General features: G+C 53.8%; 7 protein-coding genes across 7 annotated transcripts; 3 read left to right on the top strand and 4 right to left on the bottom strand.

The window, feature by feature from the left end:
- Positions 1-264: 264 nt before the first annotated feature.
- On the bottom strand, positions 265-1310 carry M406DRAFT_71463 (uncharacterized protein; the record flags this gene model as incomplete). Its single annotated transcript, XM_040925456.1, has 2 exons — positions 265-616; positions 688-1310. 2 exons carry the CDS (start codon positions 1308-1310, stop codon positions 265-267), a joined length of 975 nt encoding a protein of 324 aa, XP_040779419.1.
- A 1615-nt stretch (positions 1311-2925) lies between these two features.
- On the bottom strand, positions 2926-5431 carry M406DRAFT_107443 (uncharacterized protein). The gene is made up of 2 exons (XM_040915242.1): positions 5262-5431; positions 2926-5207 (listed from the first exon to the last, which is right to left on the bottom strand). The coding sequence occupies exons 1-2, from the start codon at positions 5407-5409 to the stop codon at positions 2992-2994; spliced, it is 2364 nt and encodes a 787-aa protein (XP_040779420.1). The 5' UTR covers positions 5410-5431; the 3' UTR covers positions 2926-2991.
- Positions 5432-6499: 1068 nt separating this feature from the next.
- M406DRAFT_326912 (ABC1-domain-containing protein) lies at positions 6500-9645 on the bottom strand (the record flags this gene model as incomplete). Its single annotated transcript, XM_040920147.1, has 4 exons — positions 6500-7853; positions 8100-8830; positions 9415-9520; positions 9605-9645. The coding sequence occupies 4 exons, from the start codon at positions 9643-9645 to the stop codon at positions 6500-6502; spliced, it is 2232 nt and encodes a 743-aa protein (XP_040779421.1).
- A 2405-nt stretch (positions 9646-12050) lies between these two features.
- M406DRAFT_232552 (pali-domain-containing protein) lies at positions 12051-13041 on the top strand (the record flags this gene model as incomplete). Its single annotated transcript, XM_040915909.1, has 2 exons — positions 12051-12234; positions 12356-13041. Coding segments are annotated over 2 exons (870 nt in total), but the record flags the coding sequence as incomplete, so codon positions are not given.
- Positions 13042-16631: 3590 nt separating this feature from the next.
- M406DRAFT_71467 (uncharacterized protein) lies at positions 16632-18752 on the bottom strand (the record flags this gene model as incomplete). The annotated part of the gene is made up of 1 exon (XM_040925457.1): positions 16632-18752. One exon carries the CDS (start codon positions 18750-18752, stop codon positions 16632-16634), a length of 2121 nt encoding a protein of 706 aa, XP_040779423.1.
- Positions 18753-23633: 4881 nt separating this feature from the next.
- M406DRAFT_286404 (uncharacterized protein) lies at positions 23634-26672 on the top strand (the record flags this gene model as incomplete). Its single annotated transcript, XM_040918675.1, has 4 exons — positions 23634-24182; positions 24267-24742; positions 24848-26168; positions 26294-26672. The coding sequence occupies exons 1-4, from the start codon at positions 23671-23673 to the stop codon at positions 26670-26672; spliced, it is 2688 nt and encodes an 895-aa protein (XP_040779424.1). The 5' UTR covers positions 23634-23670.
- A 199-nt stretch (positions 26673-26871) lies between these two features.
- Positions 26872-27590, top strand: M406DRAFT_102724 (uncharacterized protein). The gene has a single exon (XM_040915026.1). The coding sequence runs from the start codon at positions 26922-26924 to the stop codon at positions 27294-27296; it is 375 nt and encodes a 124-aa protein (XP_040779425.1). The 5' UTR covers positions 26872-26921; the 3' UTR covers positions 27297-27590.
- The last annotated feature ends 252 nt before the right edge of the window (positions 27591-27842 follow it).

Raw genomic sequence — 27842 nt, forward strand, 5'->3', positions numbered from 1 at the left:
CTTTCCACATGCTGACAGATGGACCAACTGATTCCGCGCTTTCACCGCCTCACTTTCCCCCAGACAGCCTCATGACCTGACTTGCATTCAAGATATTGCATACACGCATCAAGCCATGTTGACGCTTACGAAACATTTGAGTGGTCAAACGCATTCTGGCTTTTTTTGAATCCTGTCCTGCGACGCCTCCAACGGCCAAGTGCTTGCGAAGACCCACGGCCTTTACCCTCTTTACCCCGCCACCAGTCACGACAGCTTTCTTCGTCAAGCTCTATCCACAAGGGCACCCGCCTTTTGCCCTCGCAGCACTCCGTCGTTTTCTTCCTGTTCGTACATTTTGCAGAAGATGATGGTTGGAGAAGAGGTGACGACGTTGAACAAAACGGAGATCCTGAAAAAGGCTGCCAGTTGGAAAACTCGGGCACCTGCGACCGTACTGATCGCAAATACGTCAGAAAATGAATCCAATCCGGTGCTTCCTCCCAGACTATGTTGCAGCTCTTTCTGATATGAGTGACGCTGCCTCGTAGATGCCAGAAGATGGACGTTGCGTAGTTTTGGCATCCAGCTTCGAACAGGTTTGCTAAGAGGGAAACTGGCATGACGAAGCCATGGCCTGTGACCTTGTTAGCATTGCAAGAGTATGGGAACCAAAGGATCTGTTCGAGCTTGCCCTGAGCATTGTACCCTATTTCTTCGAAAGCGTCCTGAGTAAACCGAATATAGAAGCCCGTGGCGCCAGACCCGATCTTCTGTGAGCAGTAGTGTTCTGTATGTGACGAATGCCGGGAGAATTTAACGTCTTGCCCTGATTGTTTAATCAGATCCGCGAACGTTTGAACGGGGTAAACTGCCACATAGCATCGGGAAAGAGTCGCTGTTATGATTTTGCGCCGGGCCTCCAGACTCAGTGCAGTGGCGTCACCAGGCTTTCCCTGGCAACCCATATCCATACCTCGAATTCGGCTTGTTTCTGCTGGTGAAGCTTCGTCTGCTAGCTGCGTCTTTCGGCTGCTCTCGGCTTTTTGATCGGGCGCATTTGCAATTGTTGTAGCGTTTTTAGCTGTGACTGTGTCTGACTCGGAGTCTACGGTGTTCTCTACTTCAGCAGCTCCTGGTTCTTCGACCCTGGTTGGCGGACAATTCGCAGATGTGGTGCCCTGATGATCGCATTGGACCGCGATACACTGTCTCTTTGGTTCGGGGACTGGAGTATTGGTTGCAGTGTCGGTTTCTCGCTTTCGAGGATTCACATGCACACCTCGTATCTCTCGGAGGTCCATCAGTGTCTGGATGTCTCGTTTAGTCATTTAAACGTACCACAGTAGAGCTGCAATCCCAGATCTGGACTTGTCTTGCTCCATTCTCTTAAACTGTCTGACCACGACGACGGAAGCTCTTCGCTTTCCAGCGACTCCTTGGCTTTCTCAAAGAGAGAAGCGTTCCGGGCGAGGACGCGTGCACCATCGCGGCCATCTAGATAACCAATTGAGAGTGCACACTTTCATTAACTCGAGTCGTCTCGCCCTTGTTCAAGAAAGTTTCCTAAGCCGTAATATCGGCAGAGCCCAGCCCCAAAACACGAAATCTTGGGACCGTGTCAGGGATCATGCCACCATCCAGCGCACAATTCCACTTCCGGCCTCGAACTCGGTTCACAGAAAACATATGAGGGCGGTCGCAGGCCTAATAATCTGTGCCAGAGCACTTGCCACATATCTCTTTCCGACCAACATACCTCTCCATGGGCTCCGACGTTGAAGAAGTTGCTACACGCGCTAGCTGCGGTGAAGCCATCGCAGGAGATGTTTGTTCGCGCCGTGCTCTATGAAGTACTCCCCGCGCAACAGAAAACGCGTGGAGACAGATGCTCCGAACTTGTGGTAAGCGGGCGGCTGTTATGGAACTCAGTGCGAGACCTTGTGCCAGGGTGATGGCAATGGTATCGCACGCGTCCCCTTCTTTTGGTTTCCTATCCATCGCGCTTGTAGGTCGGGTAGATGTATTGAGACATACAGCCGACAGGACACAGAGATTCTACGCGAAGGACAAAAAAAACGAGAGATACTGTTACTTTGTTGTTTGGAGAATTCTTCGAGACGTTGTCGAGTTGAGCGCCGTTGAGACGTTTCGAACGTGCTACGTGGCACTAGCACGACCCACCGCGTGGCGACTCTACGCACGTCACGACGCGATGAACCTCGAGCCAGATTCGACGTCCATCACCGTTGCGAGGGATGTGGTGGCAGCGAGCGACGAGGACCTGCTATCACGAAGGGTGCGAAAACCAATCCGCGAAAGCTCGACTGAACCAGGCGCATACCCAAGAAACAACCGAAGATGCGATCGAGTGAGAGACCGAGACTGCTGGCGGTGGCCGGCGGGCGACCATTACTCGAGCCGCAACCCTGGCCAAGGAACGCCTGAAGCCCGCCCGTTGAGGATGACGATAAAGCGCTGCTCCTGACAATGGGCAAGCAGATCAAAGAGCTACACGCGGCGGTCAAGATCATGTTCGACGCGTGGAAGAAATCGGAAACATGGAACAAGGGGCGTCGAGGCAGAGCTTCGCGTAGTTACGTCGGAACTGCAAACGGTCAAGAACGAGCTGCAGGCCGTCGGAAGAGAGCTGCAAGCGATGAAGGAACGCGTGGAGGTGAAGACTAGTAATAGATGGGGAAAGGAGCTTGTGGGAAAGGAGCTTGTAGGCGAAGAGACTGGAAGGTGCGGCCTTTGTTGCTCAGCAAACCACACTTGGTGCGCAACTGCCATGGTTGTAATAGCTACCAGGTTGAGGGCCTGCTTGCTGCATTGCTACAGCCGATGGTTGATTTCGTTACCTGGCTGGCTTGTTTTTTTTGCCTCGAATGTCAAGTCACCAGGAAGGAAGCTCTATCCTCGCAAATGAGACGAGGAAAAAGAAAACGAAGAAAATGACTGAATTATCAGATCAACTTGCTCCTAGGCAATAATTAATACCTATACTATACATTATCCGCCCGCTGTAACTTCAGCATCCTGCTGTGCGTCTTGAAGTATCTTCTTCATTGAGGAATAGAGCTTAGGCTCCGGTCTTTTCCGTCTTTCACCACCTGGGAATACCCCTCTGCGCAGCCTATTGACCCATGGAATCAATGGCTGGTAGTATGAACTAAAGTTCTCTTCCACGATCTTGAGAAAGATACTCTCATCGCCTATCGTACCAACTTTTGATCGAACCAGTTTGTTATCACTCTCGTAATTCCAACTGTCGAACTCAGTTGGCCCGATATCCTCACCATTCGCATCATAGTGGATGCATATCCAGAAGAGCACCCAGAAGAATGACTCGAGGTCGTGCATGAAAGAATGCTGCTCGCCCAGAAGCGTCCCGATTGCCATGAATGCCCTCGTGCCGGTCTTGCTCTTTGCTCCAGAGGCGCCCTCTCGTTGCTCTCTGATGGCGAGGTCCAGATCAATCAAGAACGAAGGCCAGGAGGGGTTGTTGTCGTCCTCGTTAATCATGAGATTGTTGATGGAGATATCTCTGTGGAGGAAGCTGGCCTTGCGCCGCAAGGACTCATGTCCTTCAATGCAGCTTTCCAACGCAGCAAGCAGGGCCGATCGGGAGCTTGCCTTGTAGATAGGCTTTCCATAGTCACGAAGAATAATACGTCGATGCACCCGGTTTGATAGTGCATCGCCGCCAGCCTTCGTTGGAAATGCCGAACGGGATCGCTTGCTGGGGGGCAGAGGGGCGCTAATCTGACTGGATGGTCGCTTTTTGCTAGTAGCGCGGCTGCTGCTGCGCCTCCGTAAAGCCCCAGACGCGATTATACTCGGCGGCGGCGGCATCGAGCGTTCCGGCTGGTAGTTCGTAGCTGTGGTAACATCTAGTCCTCTGCGAACGTTTCTTCGAATATCATCATCCATGCCGTGTACTTGAACTGTCTCGTGATAGTAATATCGAGCCACGTTGACAACGCCTTGATCAGTTGCCTCGCGTAACAATTCGCCCTCCTCATCGCGCTCGGGGTATTGCCATGAGTCTTTGATAACGAGCAGTATCTGTGGGTGTCCTTCGCGATGGGCTTTCCAGCAAGTTGTAGCCCGGCCAGCTATGCAACGTGCGCGTAACATCACCTTATCAATGATAAGGCGCTCTGTTGAACCATTCCGCTTGATCTCAATGAATCGCTTATCATTTGCTGTTATGATTGTCGGGTCGAAGCCAAGCTCCTCCTTGCTCATCCAGAGGAACCCAAGGATTGTGGATACAAACTGCAGCCCATCTTTGTTGATATCGAATTGTTCGGATGCAATCCCTCCAAGCCGGTCAAACTCCCATATCCTCATGAGAGATCCACAAATGGTAAAGCCCAAGACGAAGCGACGGGTATCTTGAGCAGCAAGCACTTCTCTCGCATACGTCCCAAGATCAAGCCATGCCTTTGATGCTTTGTCAGCCGATGGATTGCTCTTCAACTCGCCCGGTACGAGGATATGCGACCAGTGACATCGAGAGTCTTTCCCAGCCTTAGGGTTGTCCACGAAGCCGACGTCCAACTTGCGTTCTGCTGTAGAACCCTGGATCGGCTTGTTGGGTTGTGCCAGTGGCCTTCGTCGATTTGTTGGGGCTAACTTGCATTCTTCTGCTAATATCGCCAGTTTCTCGTTCAATTCCGCAAACCAGCTCAAGACACCGTTCTGATTTGCATCTCTCGGCCATCCGCTCCACCCATTACTGAAGAGTGGTTCGCTGCCTTCCGTGCACTTTTTAAAGACAGCCTCGGATGCTGTCTTAAGACCTGCCACCCGTCCAAAAAAAGCCTCATGGAATTGAGGAAGCCCGACGTACAAAGCGCCGAGTTCATTCCTAAGGACTCTGTCCACATCATCGCGATACTCGGAGGAGTTCGCGAAGCTGCTCGTGTTGTGCAGCCATGGGGTTTGTTGCAAGGAAGAGGCTATCGGTCGGGGAGGCGGGGTGGATTCGGTAACGGCATTGTAGAGTTGGTTCCAGATGAGCGCATCATCAGGATCATCGGCGAGGGCTGCCTTTAGGAGAGGCTTGATGCGGTTGAAGTCGAAGTTGTCGGAATTGACAGCAGAGATCAGTTTGAGGAGATCGTTGCGAAGGGTGCCATGGCCTGTCTTTGATCGCAGGAAACGAATCGTGGGGAGGTTGGGTAGAGCGAATAGAAGATCGAGGACGACATTCTGGAGATCTGAATAATGGTCAGAGGAGCGTACTGGAACGGTAGTAGGATGTCTTTTCGTACCATCTTGGCTAAGCTGCTCTAACGCGTCCGGAGTGCAGGAGACACTCGCGCCTTCGCAGATCGAACTGAATGAAGCGCGGAAGGCATCAAGGCCTTTCCCAATAGGATTGCTTTCGATGATCTTTGACTGAGATTGATCCGCCATCATGAATGTGCGGAGCCACGGTGTTAGTTGGGAGGGAAGAGGCTATGTGGTTGAGTCGAGGTTGAGGTTAAGGTCGAGGTTGTCGGTCACGAAACAAGCCCTGTCAACAAAGGAACCAAGGTGTCAGGAGACAACCAACAAGGATTACGTAAGCAAGGGTTAGGGTTAGGATCACCAACCTGGTCAGAAGTGAGCCACTCGCTGGATCACGGTGAGCCAGACCAAGTGATCCAGGTGAGCCACGACGAAGAGCTGAATATATAAGAACACATTCATTACCATTAGATAGACTACTAGACATGGCTCTTCAGTCATCAATCTAAATATTCATTTGTCATATACTTGAATAGCCCCAAAAGCAGTAAAGCACTCACACAGTTTTGTTCAGCTATATTTCCGTATTCAGGGATTGACACTTCGACACCGCTCTTGTTAGCATAAACCCCTTTGTGTACTTCAGAATCTTCGGATTACGGCAAGTGCTCATTACACTGTGACGATGAGTGGCCGATCTGGCTCAGGGGTTCTTTTTTTTATATTTTTTTTTTAATTTTTTTTTTTAAAAAAAGAAAAAAAGATTGGCTGTTACTTTGGTAATTACTGTGACATGTGATGATCTGAAGGCCTTACAAAAGATTACGGCATGAAATATATTATAGAGTCCACGTACTTACTACTTGAATAGGAGTAATATACAAGACAGAGAATGGATAGTGCTTTGTGTTTGTATTCTGTCGACAAGGCAGTTACAGCAAAACTGGAAAAGCTAGAGTGTGAATCTGCAGATGGATTTGCTGAGTGGAGGTGTGTGCTCCTTGCTCCTTGGTCTACTTAGGTTTTTACCTCTGGTTGGCCATACAGAAAGGGGGTCCTTGTTTTCTATCTTCTCTACCATGACACCGTACTTAGCCAGGCCCAAACCTAACCTCAACAAGCCAAAGGGGGGGGGGGGGGGGGCCGCGCGAGCGTCTATGTATGTATGTATGTATGTGTGTATGTGTAAGTAAGAAGCATCCACACCCCCGCCAGTGTCCCTAGCACGCCAGTGTCCCTAGCACCCTCCCTTCCATTCCGTTTGTCTCTATCTTTCCTTTCAGCCCTCAAAGAGGTCGTGCTGAAGTTCCACACCCATATCCCTGGCCATGCTCCTCATGCTGTTCTCGATCTCGTCCTCCATCCCGAGGCCCAGGCCCAGCCACTGGCGGAGACGAAAGAAATAAAAGGCGACGTCAGTACCCCACAGGACGGCGCGGAAGACGAGGTGGCGCCAGCGAGCGGCAAGAGTGTGGCGCAAGGTCACGACAAGACCACCAGTAGTGCTACCACCAGAACCAGCAGCAGCAGCATCAACAGGGCCCGGGTCGGCAGACAGGCTGGCGCTGGCCCAGTAGCCCATGATCTTGACGCGGTTGACGGGGCTGCCCATGTACTGGTTGTTTCCCTGGACGATGCGCATGTTGCGGCCGATGAAGAGAAGTTCCTTGGGCCATTTGTCCTCATCGGCAAGGATCTCGCGGATGCCTTGCTTCATGCGCTTCTGCAACTCGTAGTGCCTCTCGGCGGCCGTCGTCGTCGTCGTCGTCGTCGTCGTCGTCGTCGTCGTCGTCGTCGTCTTGTCGCCGGCCTGGAGGAGTCCCTTTCTGGTCTCCTGCGAGCCGCCCTCGTAGGGGCGCATGAGGGTGGCGCTGGCGAACAGGTCCGGGGCGCGGATCCCCCACTCGGCAGTGACGCGGGTGATGGCGGCGTTGTCAAAGGTGAGGAGGCCCGTCCAGAAATCGGCGTACTGGCGGCGGAACTGCGGGCTGAGGCGCACATACAGGCCGTGGTCAATGAGGACGAGCTCGGCGCGTCCGGACGGGAGCCGGCGCACAAAGAGGTTCCCCGGGTGCGGGTCGCAATGCACCACGCCCCAGCGGAAGATCTGCGCCGCAAACAGGTCCACCATGGTCGCCATCACATCGCGCTCCGACAAGCCCAGCCCGCCCTTGCCCGCGGGGCCTCGCCATGCCGTCGTCCTGTCTGGTTTGAGGGGGGCGTCGTGCTTGTCCTTGTCCTTGTCTCTATCGTTGTTGTTGTTGTTGTTGTTGCGGACAAAAGACTGCTGCTGGTGGGTGGGTGCCTCGAGAGGTGTACCGCCCCCTGTGACCCCGGGAGAGCCAGCACCCCGGGGACCAAGCCAGGGGCCGGTGATGGCGTCCCTGTCCCAGAGCCGGACACCCTCGATCCACTCTGTGGTCAGGACGCGGGCCGAGGAGAGCTCCGGGTAGACGGGGGGCACGTAGACGCGGCCACGCAGCCAAGGTTCCGACGCGACGAGCTGGCGCATGGTCTCGGAGTTCTGGGCCTCGTTGAGGAAGTCGGTCTCGAGCTCGAGGCGCTCCGTGATGAAGGGGACGAGGGAGTAGAGGGGCAGGTCGAACCAGCGCGAGTATACCCATGTGACGACCCTGTACATGTGTGTGCGTGCGTGCGTGCGCGCGCACACCCCCGAATGATTAGCGGAAGAAGAACAAGAAGAAGAAGAAGAAGAAGAAGAAGAAGAAGAAGAAAAAGGGTGTTTGTATGTGACCTTTTTGGTCATGTCCGGGACAGACAAGTGTGTTGTTGTTGTTGTTGTTGTTGTTGTTGTTGTTGTTGTTGTTCAAGAAAGGGTTCAGGGAACTAAAGACATTGGGAAGATTTGGTATACGCACTTGAAAGCCCACAGGTCCCAGGAGATCTGCTTCTTTATGTCTGGCTTCTGTATCTTGACGGCGACCTCCCTCCCGTCGGGCAGTCTGGCCCAGTGTACCTGTGCCACGCTGGCGCTGGCACGCGCGGTGCGCTCCATGAGACCCCCCCTCTTCCCGCCTTGGTCACCGGCGACGACTGATGCTGGCAGTGTGAAGCGGACGCCAAAGACCTCCTCCGGAGACCTACCACCAAAGTCCTGGCGGATCACACGCTCGACCTCAGCCCAGGGAACGCTGGGCGCATCGTCAAACATGCGGGCAAACATGCGCTGGAACTCCGGGGGTAGGAGGGCGCTCTGCATAGCCACGGCCTGACCGATCTTGAGGTAGAGGCCGCCATTGTGGCGGAGGAGGTCCGAGAGACGCTCGGCACTGCGGCGGTGGAGGGCGGGGATGCCTCCGGGCTGGCCGACCAGGGGGAGAGGCTCCGGGCGGAAGTTGATCTTGTAATCGAGGGCCACGAGCAAGCCCGTCGCAAAAGTGCGCACAGACCGGGCCAGGCCCGAGGCGTACATCTGACGGTCGGCGAGGTAGACGGCGGTGATCAGGGCGAGAACCAAGCCAAGTCTCCGGGCGCGACGTCGGAGGCGGGTATAGGTGCGTGCAGGTCGAGGTGCGCCCAGGGACCAAGGGGACGGAGGCCCGCGGAGAGGTTGGAAAGGTCCCGGAGAGGACGAGGAGAACCGGATGGGCTGGACATGGTGACGGATGGGAGAGAAACGTCCAAAAGGAAGACGAGAAGAGGGGCATGTATTATTACAAGAGAAAAAAGAAGAGAGTGGTAGTGGTTGTCGTAATGCGAGCGTTCTTGGGATCACGGACGACGAGGACGAGGACGACGAGGAAGGCCGGGTTGCGGAGACGGTCAAACGGCGCGTCGACGAGAGGGTCGAGACATGTCGTGTGCGCACAGCAGCAGGCTGATGGTACAGGTTTCCGGCTGTGCGGCGTATAGGAAACATAGCCGTCGACCTTTCTCTCTCTCTCTCTCTCTCTCTCTCTGTCTCTCTCCAAGAGGAGGAGGAAGAACAGGCTTTTCTGAAGGTGGTTGTGGTGTTGAGGAGGAGGAGGAGGAGGAGGAGGAGGAGGAGGCAAGACAACCGAGGAAGAGGAAGAGGAAGAGGAAGAGGAAGAGGAAGAGGAAGAGGAAAAAAGACAGCCAGATTGTAGTAAGACGCTTGGTAATAGATCGATGACGCTTTTTGGATCGGCAGGTCGGTCGGTGGTCGGTGGGTCGGGGTTTAGAGGCGCTGGGCCCGGGGAGTGCTCGATTTACTTGCTCGGTCTTTTGATGGTTCGGACCGCAATCCGGTGTGTGGTCATCCCCGTTGACGCTGTCGATGATTATCTTGTAATTGTTCTTGTTGTCGTTGATGATGTGACTGTTTCTATTATTCCTTGTCGCTGTCAAAGTCTCTGGTTGCCGACGAACAACTAGGAAATAATCTGTAGAGAGAATCACCTACTTCATTAGTGCAGCAGCTTGCTTTTGACGTAGGTAGGCCATAGCAAACAACTGAAAAAACATAGGAAAGGGGGGGGGGGCGCGGGGGGTCGGCGGGGGTGGCGAAACACGCTTCAATACTGCACAGATTTCAGGGCACAACAAGTGCAAAGTGTTCTGTGGGGAGAGACAGACATGCATCAATCATTTTATTCATCGTAATGCTGAGATAGAGGGTGTATGGAAAACAGAAAACAAGGCAATGCACAACAACAAAAGATGGGGTCAGGATGGTCAGGATGGGTCAGGATGGTCAGGATGAAGATGGAACAAACCCATTCTGGCCAAAGGGCCAGAGAGGGTGGTGGTTTTGGGTTTGGGTTTGAAGAGGCGCTGAACATCCACTGCAAGCTTGAGGGCTCCCTCCCCCATTGCCCACTGGGGCCTGGCAACAGGGTGGACAGTTCAGTGATCCTATTGGCGCGAGCCAGCAGGGGTCTTGTTTCCCCTATACCATAGTACTTGATTGTATGGTCTGGGTCTCGCTGTCCAAAGAGAGGTTTGCATGCATGCTTGTTGATGATGATGATGATGAGGAGGGCCTGTTGAGAGTTTTATCTTGTCACTGTCGTTGTTGCTTGTCATATTCTTCATCAACATCTTCATCCCCCGCATGCGATGTGACGTGGACCCCAAAGACCTGTGCTCAGACAGACAGTTGTGGACCCTTTGAGTGGTTTCGGGGGAGGGGAGAATATGAGCCCATGGGGCTTTGAAGGCTCTGAAACAAGAGAAGGGGGGAAAAAAAAAAAAGAAAGACTCGACCCTGCCTGTCAACATCATGCAAGCCCTCTCTCTACAATCAATCAAAATCGAAGGGTTATTCTTCTGTTCTATTAGCTTTTACATGTGAACAATACATCGTCATCATCATCCTTCTCTTCCTCCACAAGATACAGTAAGTGTTTCTCACCACACACCCTCCCTCAACGTCCGTCCAGCTGCTTCTTCTTCCTCTTCTTGTTCATCTTCTTCTTCTTCTTCTCCTTGTTCATCATCATCATCTTCTTCTTATTCATCTTCTTCTTCTTCTCCTTATTCATCTTCTATTTCCTCTTCCTGATGATGACCTAACCTAACCTAACCAGGGCAAGGATGTGTAAGATGAGATCTGTAGATAGCACCTTACTACTACTATCTAATTACCCGGCCGAGTACCCATTCGCAATCTAGCTCGTACATGATGTAGTGACAGGTTATCCATCTCTGGTCCGCTCTCCCTCGCGCCCCCCCCCCCCCCGCACACCACAGAACACTGCCCTGCTTTTGCCCAGCCGTTAGTACTATCTTGTACTGGCTGAACTAGGTTCCTTCTGGTCTCTGGTCATATGCGCCCGCATCCCTGATCCCAGGCCAGTCCCCTGTCCCGTCCCCATTCACAGGGGCACGCTGTGGGCTTGTCTCAGGCCCATTCTCAACTTGTCCCGTCGAATCTCTGGACTGGTCTGGACTGGAATGCCACACGCGAACCCTCCTCTTCTCCTCCTGCTCCCTCATCTTCCTTTCTTTTTCCCTTCTCGTACCTGACCACCAACAAACCTGCACGCTACGCCCACACGAGACTTGCTACCGCTGCGCACTTGCACTTGCGCTCCCGCTGTGCTGCAGCTTTGCCTCCCCCCTCTCCCTCCTCCTCCTCTTCTTCTCCTCCTCCTTTTCCCCATCTCTTATCCCGCCGCCTTCTCTTGTTTTCGTTATTATTATTGTCATTGGTCCGATTTCAATCAGATTGGGATCTGACCTGCCAAGTTTGACCCAAACGAAAAGTAAGGAAGCAAGAAATAAACCAAAAACCCACGATCCTTAGATCCAGCCTTCCTTTCTTCCCCCTCCCGGCCTTTCTTCTCTCTCCTCCTCCTTGGTCTGCGAAGTTCACCTCCATCACACTGTCTTGTGTGTCTCGATTTCTCATCCGGAATCACGCCTGTCCTTCCGTACCAGCATCCACCCACGCCGAACCGGTACTTTGATCCAACGACAGACAACCAGCACTCGCTTTTCTTGTATTTGACGATACAGGTCAGAGAGAGACCTGCAGTGGAATCGCATATATTCTCGTTTATCTTCTCCCCGTCTGCTTGCCTGATTGTTGGCTTTCCGATGCGCTCTCAAAAGATAACCCCTTCGAAACGACCACCACACATATCCAGGCCTACGGGTATGCAGGAGCCTTCCTCCTTTTACCTTCCTCTCGCTTCTGATCACCAAGCAGCTTGGACACACCTGGGATAGTCCGTTTTTCTGGTTATCAGAGTCACTGCGCAGATGTAAGTGGAAACCTTTTGTACTTTGTTTCTTTCTCTCCCTTCTCTTCTTCGGTCCCTACTCTCTCTCTGCAATTTCGTCGTTTACACGATGCAACTGCTAACCTGTCCAATCCTTGGGTTCTTGACAGCAAAACCGCCAAGATGATTCGTGCTTCAACCCCCGTAGCAGTCCTTTTAACCATAGCCTTTGGGCTGCTACTGGTCGCAACTCTATCCACTCCAGTAATCAAATCTATTGTGCTCGGATCGGTGGACGATGTTACATTTGGTGTGTTGGGCTACTGCACCAAGACAGGGTGTACTTTGGATATTGAGTATGATGCTGGTATGTTCTCTGTCCAAATTCCCATTCTTTTCCTTCCATGCGCCCTGTTTTGTGAGGAACAACAGATGCCGAGTAGATGGGTGCTATTCATCATGCGCAACAGCGCTAACTACTGGAACAGCAAGCATCACAACGACGTCCGATTTCTCGATTTCGCAGTCGATACGATCAGCCGTGTCCAAACTTCTGATCGTCCACCCTGTGGCTGCCCTCGCCACTCTGATCTATGCCGTCCTTGCTGTCGTCTCCCACCTACATTCCCCCTCCCACTCCTCGAGATATCTACTCCTCATGTTTATCTATGGCCTGGTCTCGTTCCTTGTTTGTCTTCTGGCCTTCTTGACCGACATCATCCTGTTCAACCCCAATGTCGCCGCCGGCACGTGGATTGTGCTGGCAGCGACGGTGTTGACGTTAATCGCCGCAATTTTCTCCTTTGCCATGATGAAGAGCCTGGCCGGGCGGAAAGCTCGACAGAGGAACATACAACAAAACGCAGAAATGAGCGGCGAAAATTACTACAACCGCCAAAGAACCCTCGCAGGTCCTTCCGAGACCCAGCCCACCGTCCCCTCGATCTCCAACACGCAGACAGCGACCATGGGTGCAGGGCTGGCCACCTCATTCGATAAGGAGACGTCGGAAGACAGTATCCCCCTCACCCAACGGTCGCCGACAGAGAGATCCCCGAATGTCGGCCCAGTGGAACTACGCAGCTCCGAAGCAGCCTACAGTGGCCCCGTCGGACCTCGTAGACAGCCCCTGCGCGATCCCTACGGCAATCCTATCAACGGTCCTCCAGGCATGAACAACGACGCCTATGGAATGCGCCGACCTTCGCAGGAATCCACCAGCCGACCGCGCGGTCGCGGTATGGGCCCGGGCATGCCTGCTGGGTATCGCGGACGGGGCGGCTACGGACCTCCGAGGGGTGGAGGAGGTCCTATGGGTATGGGTCGTGGTGGTTACGGCCGAGGTGGTGCTGGTCCGGGTGGGTACTACGGGCCACCACCTCCAGGAGCGCGCGGCGGCGGCGGATATGGGTATGGGAACCGTGCTGGGTACGGCGGGCCCATGATGCGCGGCGGAAGGCCACCACAGCCACCCCAGCCGCCACCGCAGCAGACGCCAGCAGCAGCCTACTATGGCGAAAGATATGAGGCCTTTCAGCCTGCTCCGAACCGAGATTCCGACCTGCCAAGAGCCGAGTCCCCTCCCCCTTTGCCTGGCACCGTGGTCGACGACATGAGCGTGGACCAACATAACCCATCGCCGCCCACGCAGTTCCGAGATAGCGACGCCGACATTGTTGGTATGATCGGTTTACAGCAAGGCAGAGCCACACCATCGCGTGCACACGATACTATGATGAGCGGCAGTCATTACAGTCAACCCGATGAGTAAGCCCCCTCCCTCTTCTCTGTCTCTTTTTTTTTCTCCCAATTCTTGCGATTCGATCTGTACTGACATTTGACATAGTCAATACGTGTCGTCATCCCCCCGCTTTGCATGGGATCAAAATACAGGCCGGAACTCTCCTGTCTCGCCCACAATTCGTCAACACCCGTCTGCCCTACCTGCGCCTTTACAGACGGGCGGCAGCCCCAGTCCTAGGCCGCAGCCTTCCCAGGAGGTAAACTACATCGAGGACATTGACCCTCGCTTCATCGACCCGCCACCAGCAGCCACGGGCAGCCCATCTCCACCCATTTACCATGCAGCCGACCCGACCTACGGCAACATGCTTCCTCCTGACCGTGAGAGCAGCCCAGCTCTGACTGACTACTCGCGTTTCACATCCATATCGCAGCGAGGCCCCAACCGTCGCTACTCGAATGGGTCCGAGACAGCGCCCTATACTCGCCCATAGTACGGCTCACGGCGCTGGCAAAAAAACAAAAAAAAAAAATTATGGCTGGGATGTCGAAAGTGTCATGTTTGGCCACATGATCGATTACATGCTGGGAAACTTTACCGACTATTCGTTGCAGCCGGAAAACCTGCCTGCTCAGGGATGGACTACTCAGGCCCATGGGTCCTCGAGGTGATTACCTTCACTTAAGGATACATAGACGATCATGTTGTTTGGGGTTTGGATCAGCCCTTCCCCCTTACCATCGGAACAGGTTTCGAATTGTCTTCATTTATGTACCCCTCTTCTGAACTTTTCTTGTTTTGTTTCTCTTTCTTCTGCCCCTGGCCAGGGCCACAGATACCCATACGGCCACGTCTGGTCCAGGTGTACGTGCACGCATGCACATACACACGCCTACCTCGTCCTGTCGCTGAGTGTCAGCATACCATGAAGGGGGGAGGGGGGGGGAATGACCTAAGACGTCCTTTTTTTTTTTCCTCCTCTTCTTTCCTGGGCTTTTTTTTTTTTTTTCATCGCCCTTTTCGGATTATAGCACCGAGACGATACAATTGGAGTTTAGCATGGGCGGCATCACCAGCATACAATCTGCATTATCGCGGACAGAACCTTTTGACGGCAATCGGGGACTACAGAGACCATTCCTCATCGACTCACATTTGTCACACCTTTTTTTTTTTCCTGCCCTTTAACTTCTATACGCAAGTGGGACCATATCATATCACTTCCAACACCATTGAACACCGACCTTCCGGACACAGACCTTGTATATCTTCCTGCCACACACCACCCCCCTTGTATTTCGTGGCGCTGCTTGTACAATCTTCTGGGACTGGCTCTGCTTCTCTTTTTCTCGACCTTCCCTTCACAAATGTATACTCATGGCGGCGACGACGAATTAAAAAAAAAAATGGCTCTAGGAGGGTGGTACTTACACACAGTATGAACCCATCCTCTCGCTTGACCGCTTAAAAAAAAAAAAAAAACGTCGAGACGGACATTACAAATATTGCAACGATACACGACTGTCCCGGCAGATGCTTGGAGTTCCTGCGGCCTTGGAGGGCTAAAGATCTTGCAGGTCATCCAGTCCGCCCGTAAAGGTAAAGGGAGAGGAACAGAGACTGGGCCGAAGGCAGGAATGCTGTGTCAGGGTCACAGCCACGGCCATTCACATCCCTCGGCTATGTTGGGAGATATAGAACTCTCTCAGACGGCATTTCCCTCTTCCTCTTCTGGTGAAAAGGCTTGAGCTCGGATAGGGGCATAAAACAGAGTGATCATTACTTCTGCATGGATTATGGCCGACTGGGAGAGGGGGAGGGGTCATTTACCTCGGTTGGGTCTTGTGTGGGTTGGGGGCAACGACATTAACAATGAGATGTTCTCTATTAAGAGTATTTGATCTAAAATCTAGGCTCCCCCTGGCTAAGACGATAGGATATGACGTGTTGGATAGTCCGTTACTACGTGGGAGGATAGAGGCATAGCTTTACTGGAGACTTCAGCAGAGCATGCCTATAACAGGGGAATCTGGACTGGACAAGGACTAAAAATGAACCCAAATGAATACTGAATCAACCCCTCATGCCATTGCAAGCAGGTCTCATGTGTAATGATGCCCTGAGTGTTCCTCACTCCCTCAGCCTTGTCCCCCTATGACATTGGTGGGGCTTTGTCATGCTGCTGGTGGCCGTACCACAGTACACCGCGACGCTGAGGAACACATAGTAGGATGAAAAGGTTCAGTCAAGGTGGTGTTGAATATGATCCTTGGGTGAATTGTATTGTCAATCTGATATCAATTCTGCACCTAAGAAGAAAACTAAAGGGGGAACTGGAAAAGAAGGGAAAGAGAAAAGCATGAGGGTAAAAGAAGGGAGGAAAATGAGAATGGGAATCTCAGTTCTAAGAGCCCAAGGCTGTTGGTTAGTGGGTGGGTTGCGCCCTGCAGATCCCTCAAAAGCCCACCAGGTAAAAGAAGGTTACATACCACCTATGCACAACACCGCCTCTCCCAAAAAAGATCCGGGGCCGCAGCCGCTCTCCCCACAAGATCCATCCATCCCCCACCCCAAACCCAACCAGCCTCATCATGGGCCCTCCCCGCATGTTTGTCCACCAGTCTGCTTCATCTTTACAATTTCCTGATGTCTTCACCTCCTTGCTCCAGCAGATGATGGCTCTCCTTGTCAGACAACTATTCAGCCATCCATCCATTCTTGGCCACTGCCCCAAGGTTTGACTGCAAGTGCCACTCTTGGACCACTTGCATAGGCCACCAAAAGAGACAGAGAGAGAGAGAGAGCAGAGCAAAAAAACAGCCTTCTTGCTCAACTCAATGCATTGTTTCTTGCTCAACTCAATGCATCGTTTCTTGCTCAAACCCTTTCTTTAATACCCTTTTTTTTTCTTTTTTTTTTTTTCTGGTCTTTGCCTTCTCTGTCATGAGTATCTGGCTCATAAGGCCCCGACAGTGTCTTCCCTGGATTCACATTTCGTTGACAATCGTCTCGGGTCCTCCCTAGAAGTTCACGGGTCCGTTGCGGGGTTGGTAGGTCTTATTGTTCTGAGGGGGGTTGGTGGATGTCTGTTGGGCTTGCTGTGGGCGGCCGTGGCCTGGCGGTGTCATGAAGGGGTCCGAACCTCTCGTGCAGGCCCACATCTCATCATCCTCGGGCCGCTGGGTGTCCTTGACCTCTTGCTGCATGCTTGAGAGGCGACCGCTGTCACACAGGTATCTTCCGAGCGCCGAGTAGGCCATGCCCAGGAGTGGTTCGATCACCTCATGGGTGGGCCAGTCGTTGAATATCTCGATGTTGAAGTCATTGGGCTTGCCTATCGTGTCACATTTGAGGGCGGCATCAATTGCAGCCTCGCGCGTGGCCGCGTCGCTGGCGCCCAGCTCCTTGTTCCGAACTCTCTGGCGGAGCTCCTCAAATCGCTCATCCCAGGTCTTGGTCATCTCAGCCGTTCCCGCATAAAATGCCACCCTGTGACGTGCGTCCCGCCGCCGACGCTCCTCTTCGGTCACTTGCTGACGGCGACTGCATGCAGACCGCAGCTGAGACATTAGGTCAGAGTTGTCCTCGGGGGCGTCAATGCACGTCAAGGGGTTATAGCCAGGCGGGGTATCTCCGTTGTAGTACTGTTTGACGCGGTCAGCAACTCTAGACTCCCGTAGGGGAGTCGTCCAGCTGCGCTGCTTGATGTCCTCATATCCGTGGCCACATTGAAATGAGGATGGGCGGGATGCCGGCTGAGGCATCGCTGGTTGGAATGTTCCTGGCTGGGACGTCGTTGTCTGGTGCGCCGCCGGATGAGGCAGCCCTGGGGGAGGTCCCGTGGTCTGAGGCACTCCTGGTAGAGGTATCGTGGGCTGGTGCATTCCTGGCTGAGGCATGTGCGGCTGTGACATCCCTGGCGGAGCCTTTCCTGGCTGTAATAGTCCTGGCCGAGGGGGCATCATGTGCTGGTGCGTGCTGCTGGGTTGAGGCATCGTTGCTGCAACAGGCTTCATCGGGTACTCGGGGCTCCGCACCATGGCTGCCAAGTCAACCAGTTCCTCTGGATTTATATCGAAATGAGACTCGTCGACTGGGAGAGGCGGGACGGGAGGAAGCGTCTGCAGCGCCCGGTAGGGTCCCTCAAGGGTGGCAGCCTTGTACTGTCTCTGGCCAGGCGGACCAGCAGTCAGGGGCCGAGGCGCGCCGTACCCACCGGAGCAGCCACCGGGCTGGGACGTGTTGTTGATGTGGCCGTGGGCGGGATGGTGGTCATTGTGATTATAATCATTGTGGTCTCTAAGACCCCAAGGACTCGAACTAGAAGGGCTGGAATATTGGCCACCTGGTCCGCTGGCGTTCTGCATGTGATAGGCGGGGGTGACAGGACGACCCCTGTGAGCTGCAGGCCCGGTAGGTGTAGGTCGAGCACTCTTACGGCCGCGATCGAGGACTCGCTGGGCTGCCTGCTGGTGACGATTCGGGTATGATGCCAGATTGGTCAGAGCTTTGACGCTGTGGTGGCGCATATTACCGGACCATTGGTCATCGTGGCCGCTGGCGTTTCCGCCGCCTCGGACTGGTGTGACCTGATCCTGTGGAGTTCGGATATGTTTGTCCCTGGGAGGCCCCTCATGAAAAGGGGTGGTTGGCTTTGACATGTTCATCAAGGCTTCGGTAGCGATTCGCTCTTGAAATGTTAGGGCGGCAACGGGGTCGGCAGCGCGTTCTCGGTTCTGCTGCAGAGGGGAATACTCCTTCATGATAGTAGCAGTGGACGGAGGAGTGGGCTGGCGCTGTTCGTAAGGCGCATTGGCCTGGACGAACTGGTCGAGGGCAGCAATGTCGTCGGAGACGATGGGAGGACACCTCTTGGCACGACCTCTCTGGGCAGGAGCTGGTAGCTGGCTGGCGACCTCGGGGTTGAAGATAGAGCCAACAGTGGTGTAGGTCGTCTGCCGACTCGCCTGCTGGCCCTGCTCAGAGGGGATCGTGGACTTGGAACTGGAACCAGAGGACGGCGTGTCCATAGCTGCCACCTCCAAGACTGGGTCTGGGTCTGGGTCTGAATCTGTCCGACGGTGCTGCACTTTCCTTCGCGTCAGACTTGTGCACGGCAGTTGGCAGGAACGGTAATGCATGTGCTGCTTACCTGATGATGTACAGCGGTCGTACTAGACACGCCTAGTGTTCCAGAAGGGAATTGCGTTCAACCTCAGGGGGGTGAGAAGACAGAGGAGTATCGGTTGGCTGACGATGTGGGTGGGATACAACCTGCAGAAACCAAGGGAAAAGAGGAGGAAGGATAATGATCTGTTTGAGACCGCAGAGATTTCAAAAGGGGGAGAAAGTGCAGGCAGTCCTGTTTTAAAAGCTAGGGAAGGAACAATGATGCTAACGACATCTAGTAGTCCGATGGTCACTGCCCTCAGCTATCCCTACTCCACCTGATGTAGGATGGTGAATGATGAGCGGACCAACAAACAAATACCGTGACTGTTTTTGGTGTGGGCACGACCACAGTGCTTGTGTACCTGCAGGCAAGGAAGTGGGCTTTATTAACGCATAGTCCCTGGTGAATGAGGTCAGGAAGAAAGTTACGTGTTATGGATTTCTTTTCTTTTTTTGAGTTGGGGGGGGGGGGGTGGGACTCAAGGTATCTCAGGGTAACGATGTTGTTGATGAAGTGTGAAGGAGAGGGAACTGTGAAAATGTGGAAAGGCACACTTTTGGAATATGGAGGCAGCTGTTTGTGATGGTCTCGTCGTTTGCCCTCCCCACTATAAAGGAGGTGTGGAGGAGGAGAGAGAAGTCAAGATGGCCCCCGCATTAGCTTGACAGGTTGAGAGAGATTGACAGATTAACAAGTTGATGGGTGACAACTTGATAATTCGACCATTTTTTGGCAGCTTGACAAGTTTAGGCTACAGCTGCATCACCTCATCTCTGCTGCAGGCCTGCATAATAACATCCACTACCTACCAGTAGCAATTACCCAACAGTGAAGTCCACAACAGTCTTCACCACATACCGTGTATATGCCATGGATGCATCAGGTCACTCTTGCGGGCTCCTGACAACAGCTTCAACAGGTATTATCCTGCAGGTCATGCAAAGGTATGCTCAGAACATCTGCCCCTCACCCCGCTCCCTCTGGCATGCCACTTTGCGCAACACCTCGACAAACGGGCAGTGTTATCCATGCATCAGAAACTCGGCAAAAGAAAGCATGCATGCATGCCAATCATATTCCTGCCCGTTTGTTCCTGGCGAGGCTCTCCTCACCACAAGAACGAACGTTCCACGGGGAAACGAAAAGGAAAACAGGCAAGGAACACGGTCAGCTCACCATCGCTCAGAACGGCCCATCCCACGCCATCCAATGAACATCCGAGATGCTACTGCTGTGCAAAGAAAGAATACAAGAAGAAGAAGCAAAGAAAGTAAACCCGTGGCTGACAACTGGGTGCTAGCCTTCTTCAACGGTCAACAAGAATACGTTTGCGGGGGAGATGCGGTGCGAGTTGGGATAGGCCATCGTACCGTTGCAACGTTCTTACAATCCTTTTAGAACGATCATACTCGGGAACCCGGAACCTGCCGCCTCAGGATATAGATATTTTTGCAACAACGATACTTATGAGCGTCCCAGCCCGGTATCGACGGCTGGGCAACCACACCTCCAGACCATCCTGGAGAGTAACAAAACCATACAGCTGCTTTCATTACCCCCCCCCCCCCCCAAAAAAAAAGAAAAGAAAAGAAAAGAAAACGGACCACTTGCGCCACCGTGGAATCCTGCGAATGCCTCGACGCAAGATACCGTACCAGATGCCAGCCTGGGGGTGATGTCTCTCTTCCGTGAGCTTGTACCGTTGTCTCGTGCATTTGTGCCTTTTCATGGGTTTCATGCCGTTACACAGCGTGATTCAAACTGATAAGGACGATGGACGAAGGGGAAACACAGGGAGAGGATCGGAGCCAGAGGATTGGGACACGCCATGTTACCTGACCTTGGAAGAAAAACGCCACATTGACGCAGTTCTGCAGGGCCAAGACCCCAGAACATGAGGGAGGAAAAAAAAGAATCGTCGAGAATACTTGGGGGCGATGCGCGCCGTGATCTTGCTCAATGTCACTGTCCCTTCATGCTGATGGCCTATGCTGAAAATAAGAAATCCGGCCATCTTGAGAAGCAAGCTGTCATGGTGTTCTCCTACAAGTGGAAGAGGACGGACCCAACCGCCCGTCCTGGTCCGGTCTGCCATAGAAATTTTGTTCTATGCGTCGTATTGTGCATAAAACATGGGTTTGCCTTGTGACAACAATGTGCTAGTTGTTATAATGATAGCAGGGTATTTCCGGGAAGTTGGTATCTCCGTTCGTGAAAACCTGGTGAGACCACCCTCACAACTGGCATGGGAATCATAGTATCAATGGGCAGGCAGGTCAGCCTAATTTGATTTCCAAGTAGGGGCAAGCATTTGAAATAGGCGGAGTGTTGAAATATAGGACTGTAACCGGACAATGTAACCCAAATCGGCAGCCAATGAGACCTTTTTTTCTTCCGAGGGTGCTGCGCAGATGTTTACAGCACTATAACGCGGATTGGTGCCGTATTTTCAGAGCTCCCCATGCCTGCATGTCTGACTAGCCTTGAAGTTCCAAGGCGGTCGCCTGAGATGGTGCGCATGAACACCTGCAGATCTGGTTGACGGCCAGTCCTCGATCATACACAGAGGTGGCTGGGAGCTTGAGGATTGAGCCGCGATAACATGAATCGTAGCATGGAAAGGATCAATGAGAGCCAAGTGTGTGTGTGTGTGTGTGTGTGTGTGTGTGTGTGTGTTGTCCAGAAGAGAAGCGATAGATGCCTCGGACCGGCCTTTTCTGACGCTTCGGCCACAGCGGCATCCGATCTGACCTAGGCAGGCAAGACGCTGACAGTTTTCCTGTCGCTTCACTCGGGCCCGCATCTAAACCGTCAGGCTGACTAATGATTGACTCGGAAAAGAGATTGTTCCTTCCGGCACTGGGTGCGCATCGATCTCAGGGGCCACATCTACGGGGGTAGATTAATAATCAGAGATTATCAAAAGCACTCCGATGGAAAGGCACTGATGCCTTTCGCGTACCTTTCAGTTCGATTTGCAAAGACAAGAGCATCACGTGCTCTCTGGACGCAGTTCATAAGCTTGACCACGACGGTTTGGAACGTCAGCCAGCTTTCAGCTCTCAGCCAGCTACCTGCTAGAACAGGTCGTGATACCCTTCGAGTCGATCTTCTGCGACTCGAACTTCGGCAGCACCCGCTCGGCCCCCCCCCAAGCGGGGCAGGGGAGTCCATACTTATCCCTCCACGCACAGGGGTCTTCTGAGTGGGTCAGCCCTCTGCTACGTAGTCTGCAGTGACTGGCTCGCCTTGTTGAATGCAGTATGAGGAGTGGAATGATGGGGGGGGGGGGGGGAAATAGCTTTCTGAAAAAGACACGACCAGGATTCTTACTCAAATGAGGGGGGCTGGAACGGAGCAAAGTTTCTTTCTCTCAACGAGCAAAGAGCAGAGGTTTGTTGGAAGAGGACGACACAAGAAGCCTTGTGTAAGCGATACGAGGTCAGTGGTGACAAGCAATCCTACTTCTCCTGTCTTGTGCAGACAACTGCCTCGTGTTATTCTGGCTGGTGATTTTATTATGCAAACCCAGGTTACTTACTCATCCCCCACTTTCTGATGATGAGTCAGTCGCATTCTTCCACTGAGACCGCGCAGGAATGAAATAGTGTGTTCTCTAAATACAGACCATTCAATGATTATTAAACACTGCAAGTACTGCCAAATTCTCGTAACTTGCCTGGTAATTAATTGGGTGCATCTCTTGGAGATGAGATGTGAAGGCAGACAGGAGGATAGAGAGAGAAGAAGAAGAAAAAGGTGGGTAAATGTCATGGTTGTGGATATCGTTATTGTCCGAATCATGTACCATCTGATCAGATATGCAGCTTGCCTAGGCCAAACAATCTCATCGCTTGTCATGATCACACAAGGCGGGGTTTCCATGTCAGAATATGGGAGGGACCCTACATGTGCCTGCCCACATGCTCGGAAGCTCACACAAGCACACACACTCTCACTTACTTATCTGGAATGCCCTGTTGATCACAAGCAAATTCGAATTCATAATCCATACATTTCAGGTACATGAGACATGCAGCCCTGTCCATGATCCCGTGTTACCTTGTTAGGTCTTGTTAGCCACATGCTGCAGTCAGTGCGTTGGTGGTGCAACAGAAGGATCGCGGGGGGGTTGTTGACTAGAGAGGGCGTGAGCACGGGCAGGGCCACTAATGCACGAACAGGCGAACCACCTGAGCCCACTAAACTAACAGCACATGAGCCCACTCCACGGCAAGCCTGTAGCAGGTGCCGCTGGGCCGTGCTGGGTTAGTGCAGCAAGTAAGTAGGCAAGGGGCCATCATCTTCCTTCCACCACCCCACAGGCGTGATACTTACTACCTGGCCCGCTGCGAGCATGCGCTGATCCAAGACCCTCTCGGCTCGACCCTCATCTTTTCTCTTTGGTCCTATTTCCAAAGTGCGCATCGGCGATCCTCTTTGCATTCACTTCATCACACATCCACCACCCCCCTTATTCCTCAACCCCTCTCTCTGCAGTTTTGTGTATTTCATCACAGTACTTTGCATTCAGTGCAGCTGTGTGGCAGTTGGGTTGATCCTGTTGTTGGCTTTTGTTTGTTTGTTCACGCGCATTGGTTGCGAATGGTCTTCGCGTGCCTCTCTCCACTGGGCCGAGACCGAGACGGAAAAGACGGCTCCAGCACGCCTCTTGTTTCGAGCAAAGTCTATTACGAGTACATCAGCCCTTTGGTTGTTGTCGCCCTCCTCCTCCCACCACCTGCCACGCCACTACAACAACAACAACAACAACAGCAACAAGAACAACATCAGCAACAAGAATAACAATACAGCCTCCTCCATAGAACCACGACGACCTCACATTCATCAACTGCTGCGGCGGCAGCAGCTTTCCTCTCTTCGAGATGCGCTCGCCGAGAATAGCGATCCTCGTCCTCTTCTTCGCCGCCTCCCTCTTCCTCCTCTGCCGTTCTGTCGTCTCCCTGCACTCCTCCCAGCAGCTGCTGCGACAGCAGGCCACACCCCTGCGCCCCCACACTGCTGCAGCAAAGGCCTCCTCCTTCACCTCCTTCCTCTCCTTCACCACACCTTTCACCCTCTTCCCTCCCAACGCCGCCATCTCCCTCACCGACGATAACTCGACCTTCTTTCCCGCCCGCCCTGCCGCATTCGGTGCCCCGCTACCGGCTAAGGGCTTGAGCGGCCAGCTATGGATCGGCAGTGGCTTTGCCGATGAGGCTCTGCTGGATGTCGAGGGCGAGGGCGAGCTGGGCTGCAGTGACCTGCCGGGCTGGAGTGATGGCACTGCTGCTGCCGTCATGGGCCGCAAGGGCACCACCGCCATCGGCCTTAACGCCAAGGCTAAGGCTGCCCCGGCCGCTGCAGGCAGACAGGACAAACATCCCAAGAGATCAGCGTCCAAGCTGCCACAGGGGCCCCCCGTTGACGTGGACGAGACTACAAAGATGGCCAAGACAAAGGAGGAAGAGGAAGACGGGAGAGACGGCGGCGACGATGACGAGACCGAGACCCTGGACGATGGTACCGACGACTACCTCCACCGAACCTTTTCGGCCAAGGCACCCGGCTACGAGATGACAACAGTCACGTCGAGCCACGCTGATATACAGTCTATACAGGAGACGGCCGAGATCACAGGCAAAGTGGTTCTGCTGAGCCGTGGAGGCTGTGGCTTTCTGGAGAAGGTCAAGTGGGCCCAGCGACGCGGCGCAATCGGTGTCATCGTCGGCGACAACCAGAGGGGCGGGCCCCTCATCCAGATGTTCGCCCGGGGCGACACCTCCAACGTCACCATCCCTGCCATCTTCACCTCGCGCACCACCGCCCACCTTCTGTCCTCGCTCATGCAGCCTGGGAGCTTTGCCGAGGACATGACCGACGAGCACGGCCACTCGACCTTCAAGATACAACAGCAGCAGCAGCAGCAGCAGCAGCAGCAGCAGAAGCAGACAGACAGTACGAGCAAGAACAAGAAGACCTCCACCACGGCCCAGAAGTCGTCAGCAGCGCAAGAGGTGAAGAATAAGAAGACCACAGCAATGATGATGACAACGACGGGAGAGGGTTCACCGCTGGTGGGTGGCGCAGCTCAGCCTGGAAAGGCGGCCAGCAAGGAGGAGGCTACGGCAGGGGCTGCAGCAAAGGAAGAGCGTTCCAAGCAGCCAGGTTGGTTCGCACGTCTGTTCGGATTCGACAGTAGCATGAAGGCTGTCGCCGACCGCAGCAGGCCTCCTAGCAGCGGTCAGCACGACTGGGTGCTCGTGGATGACTGGAGCGACGAGAAGGACAAGGTCATCCGCAGCAGCCTGGAGAAGGCCTCCAAGAGCTCCAAGAGCGGGACGGGGGCGGGGGCGGCAGCAGCAGCAGCAGCAGGCCAGAAGGTCTCGGGAGATGGCTTCCAGATCGGCGTGCAGGACTGGCGTGACCCAGACCTCGTCGACACCCCTAGCACAGGTGCAGGAAAATCATCTCCAGGCGGAGCGGGGGCATCTTCTACCGACAAGTCGACCAAAGAATCTGCCAAGAAGGCCGACAAGTCCAAGGACACCAACAACGGGCCCAAGGGTGGCAGCATTACGCCTGGCAGCGGCCAGTATGTACCTCAGTCTACCATCAAGGATAATAAGCATGCCTCGACCAGGGCAGGTGGGCAGCACAACGGCGGCGGCACCTCGGGCGGCCTGATGTCCAGGATCTTTGGAGACGGAGACAACGATGGCGACGACAACAACGACCCCGCCCAGTCCAACACTGTCCCCAACAAGGCCATCAACACCCCTTTGACAAGACAGCCCGAGGAGCATGCAGAACCGCCCATCCATCATGAGGGCCTCTGGGTGACCATTACCCCGACCGGCAGCACCGCGCCCTTCTTTGACACGCTTCTTGTCCTGGTCATCAGCCCGCTCATCACCCTGACTGTAGTCTATGCCCTGCTGATCCTGCGGGCTAAGATACGACGCCGCCGGTGGAGGGCCCCCAAGTCAGTGGTCGAGCGTCTGCCCGTCCGCACCTACCACACCGTCGCCGCCACCTCGAGCAGCCACACCTCCAGGGTGCCCTCCCCAACCTCCTCATCGCCCACGACGCCGCTGCTGCAGAACTCCGCCCGCCCGAGACCGCGCTCGCGGACCGCTACTGGCGTTCCCGATGCCGACGATCTGCTCAGGGTCGATACTGCTCTTCGGGCCTCAGCCTCTCCTTCAAGGCCTCCAGCAGCCAACGCCAACAACAACGCCAACAACAACAACAACAAACCTAGCCAGTGGAAGAAGTACATGGGCCGCCAGGTCGAGTGTGTAGTGTGTCTGGAGGAGTACGTCGACGGCGTCAGTCGCGTCATGAGCCTACCATGCGGCCATGAGTTCCACGCCGAGTGCATGTAAGTCGTTTAACAAGCCAAATATTGGTTCTAAAGATACGGAAAGGAAGAATGAACCCAACAGATGAAGGTAAAATTCGTGCAGTGTATAGCTAACCTCGTTTTTTTCTTTTTTTTTTCGGCAGCACGCCGTGGTTGACGACCCGGAGGCGTACATGCCCGATCTGCAAAGGCGATGTCGTGCGGTCGCTGGCTAAGGGTTCGCCATCCAGCCCACGATACGAGCCCTATCACGACGACAGCGATTCTGACATGGAGCCAGAAGCCTCAGGGTCCGCGTCGAGGTTCGTTGACCATGATGCCGACGTCGAACAAGGCTTTTCTCCCGCTTCGTCACCACCCCGCTCCGTGCCTGACAGGTCAGGTCGGCCGGAGGGATGGCTGGGCATGCTATCCAGCAGCTTCGGCACCAGCAGCTACGGCTCCCACAGCTTCGGCGCCAACAGCCTTGCTTCATCGCCGCCAAGTCACATCCAGGAGGGGGCCGAGGACCGTGACCGGTGAAAGAACAAAGCGGCTCCCCCGGGTGGGGGCCACTTATCAACTAATTCGACGTATTGCATTATACTCCATGCTCAACTTTTTTTATACGATGCAAAACCATCCTGGCCGCCAATCCGTGCGAAAACACCCCGCGCGAGATCAATATACCCCTCTCGACCTCGTCTCGCCATCTTGTGCTCTCTGTCTCCCCCCTTCCTACACTCCTCTTTTGTTTTATCAATACTCCTTTGCCCTTGAGCGCTGTTCAATATGCATGCATTTTCGTTCCGGAGTCACCCATACGCATGCCTACTTACACAGAGATCTTATACCCACCACACTCGCTTAAGAGAGTTCGTCGACTTGTTCTTGCGCTGTTTCTTTCTTTCCCCTTTCCCTCGGCTCTACTCTACTCAGGTTTTCTTTTTTACGTCAGGCGCAGGAGGCATTATTACGCTCGGAATGGAAGGCATCATGATGATTTGGGAGGGCATTCAGGACAGCAAATGGCAGAGAATATGCGCACACACAGAACACACGAGGCCAATGGATATTTGGCAACACACGCACAAAGAAATGCATTTTCAGCCACCTCGTCCGCTCACAACCCGCTCGCAAGCCAGCGCCGTGCCTTCCAATACCTGAGCGCGCAGATATCGATTAGATGACGCCTTACATGCATGCAAGAAGAGTTGGAACGTTGACATCGCGAAGGATTCTAGAAACAGAGAGGCGTGTGTTTGTGTGTTTGTGTGTGTGCACGAGCGCGCGTGTTCCCAGAAAAGAAACAGTCGGCATTATACCCCCCCCCCCTTTTCTGTCATGTTTGCCGGCCGCTTACCTCTAGACTTTCTGTGTGTACGGTGAGGAAATACTACAGGGCAGATAGGACACGATGAGATAGACGGTGGCTGAAATTGATTCTTCCTATAAACCAACATATCAATGACACTTTCAGACGGTGATTGCTTATAACGGGAAAATATGACAAAGGAATGTGAACCCCCGATGCCAAGTGGCGGAGGACTAGCCAGATTCAATCAGGACCAGGCCCGACAAAGTCACACCCCCGATCTACCTATTTGTCCCTTTATGAAAGAAAAGAAAAAAGCCTTCCCTTTATTCCTACACTGAGATCCGGGAGAAGAAGGCGCAGAAGTTTTTGTGGGGGGGAAGGGGGGGTCGATGCGT

The sequence above is a fragment of the Cryphonectria parasitica genome, assembly GCF_011745365.1.
Source record: "Cryphonectria parasitica EP155 unplaced genomic scaffold M406scaffold_2, whole genome shotgun sequence".
Taxonomy (NCBI): domain Eukaryota; kingdom Fungi; phylum Ascomycota; class Sordariomycetes; order Diaporthales; family Cryphonectriaceae; genus Cryphonectria; species Cryphonectria parasitica.

What these genes read in the sequence shown, in the direction of transcription:
- M406DRAFT_102724 (XM_040915026.1), top strand. Translation starts at nt 26,922, where the DNA reads ATGCATGCATTTTCGTTCCGGAGTCACCCATACGCATGCCTACTTACA.
- M406DRAFT_107443 (XM_040915242.1), bottom strand. Translation starts at nt 5,409, where the DNA reads ATGATGGCGGATCAATCTCAGTCAAAGATCATCGAAAGCAATCCTATT. An exon ending in AGAGCAGCTTAGCCAAGATG is followed by an intron (nt 5,208 to 5,261) that starts GTACGAAAAGAC and finishes ACCATTATTCAG; the next exon opens with ATCTCCAGAATGTCGTCCTC.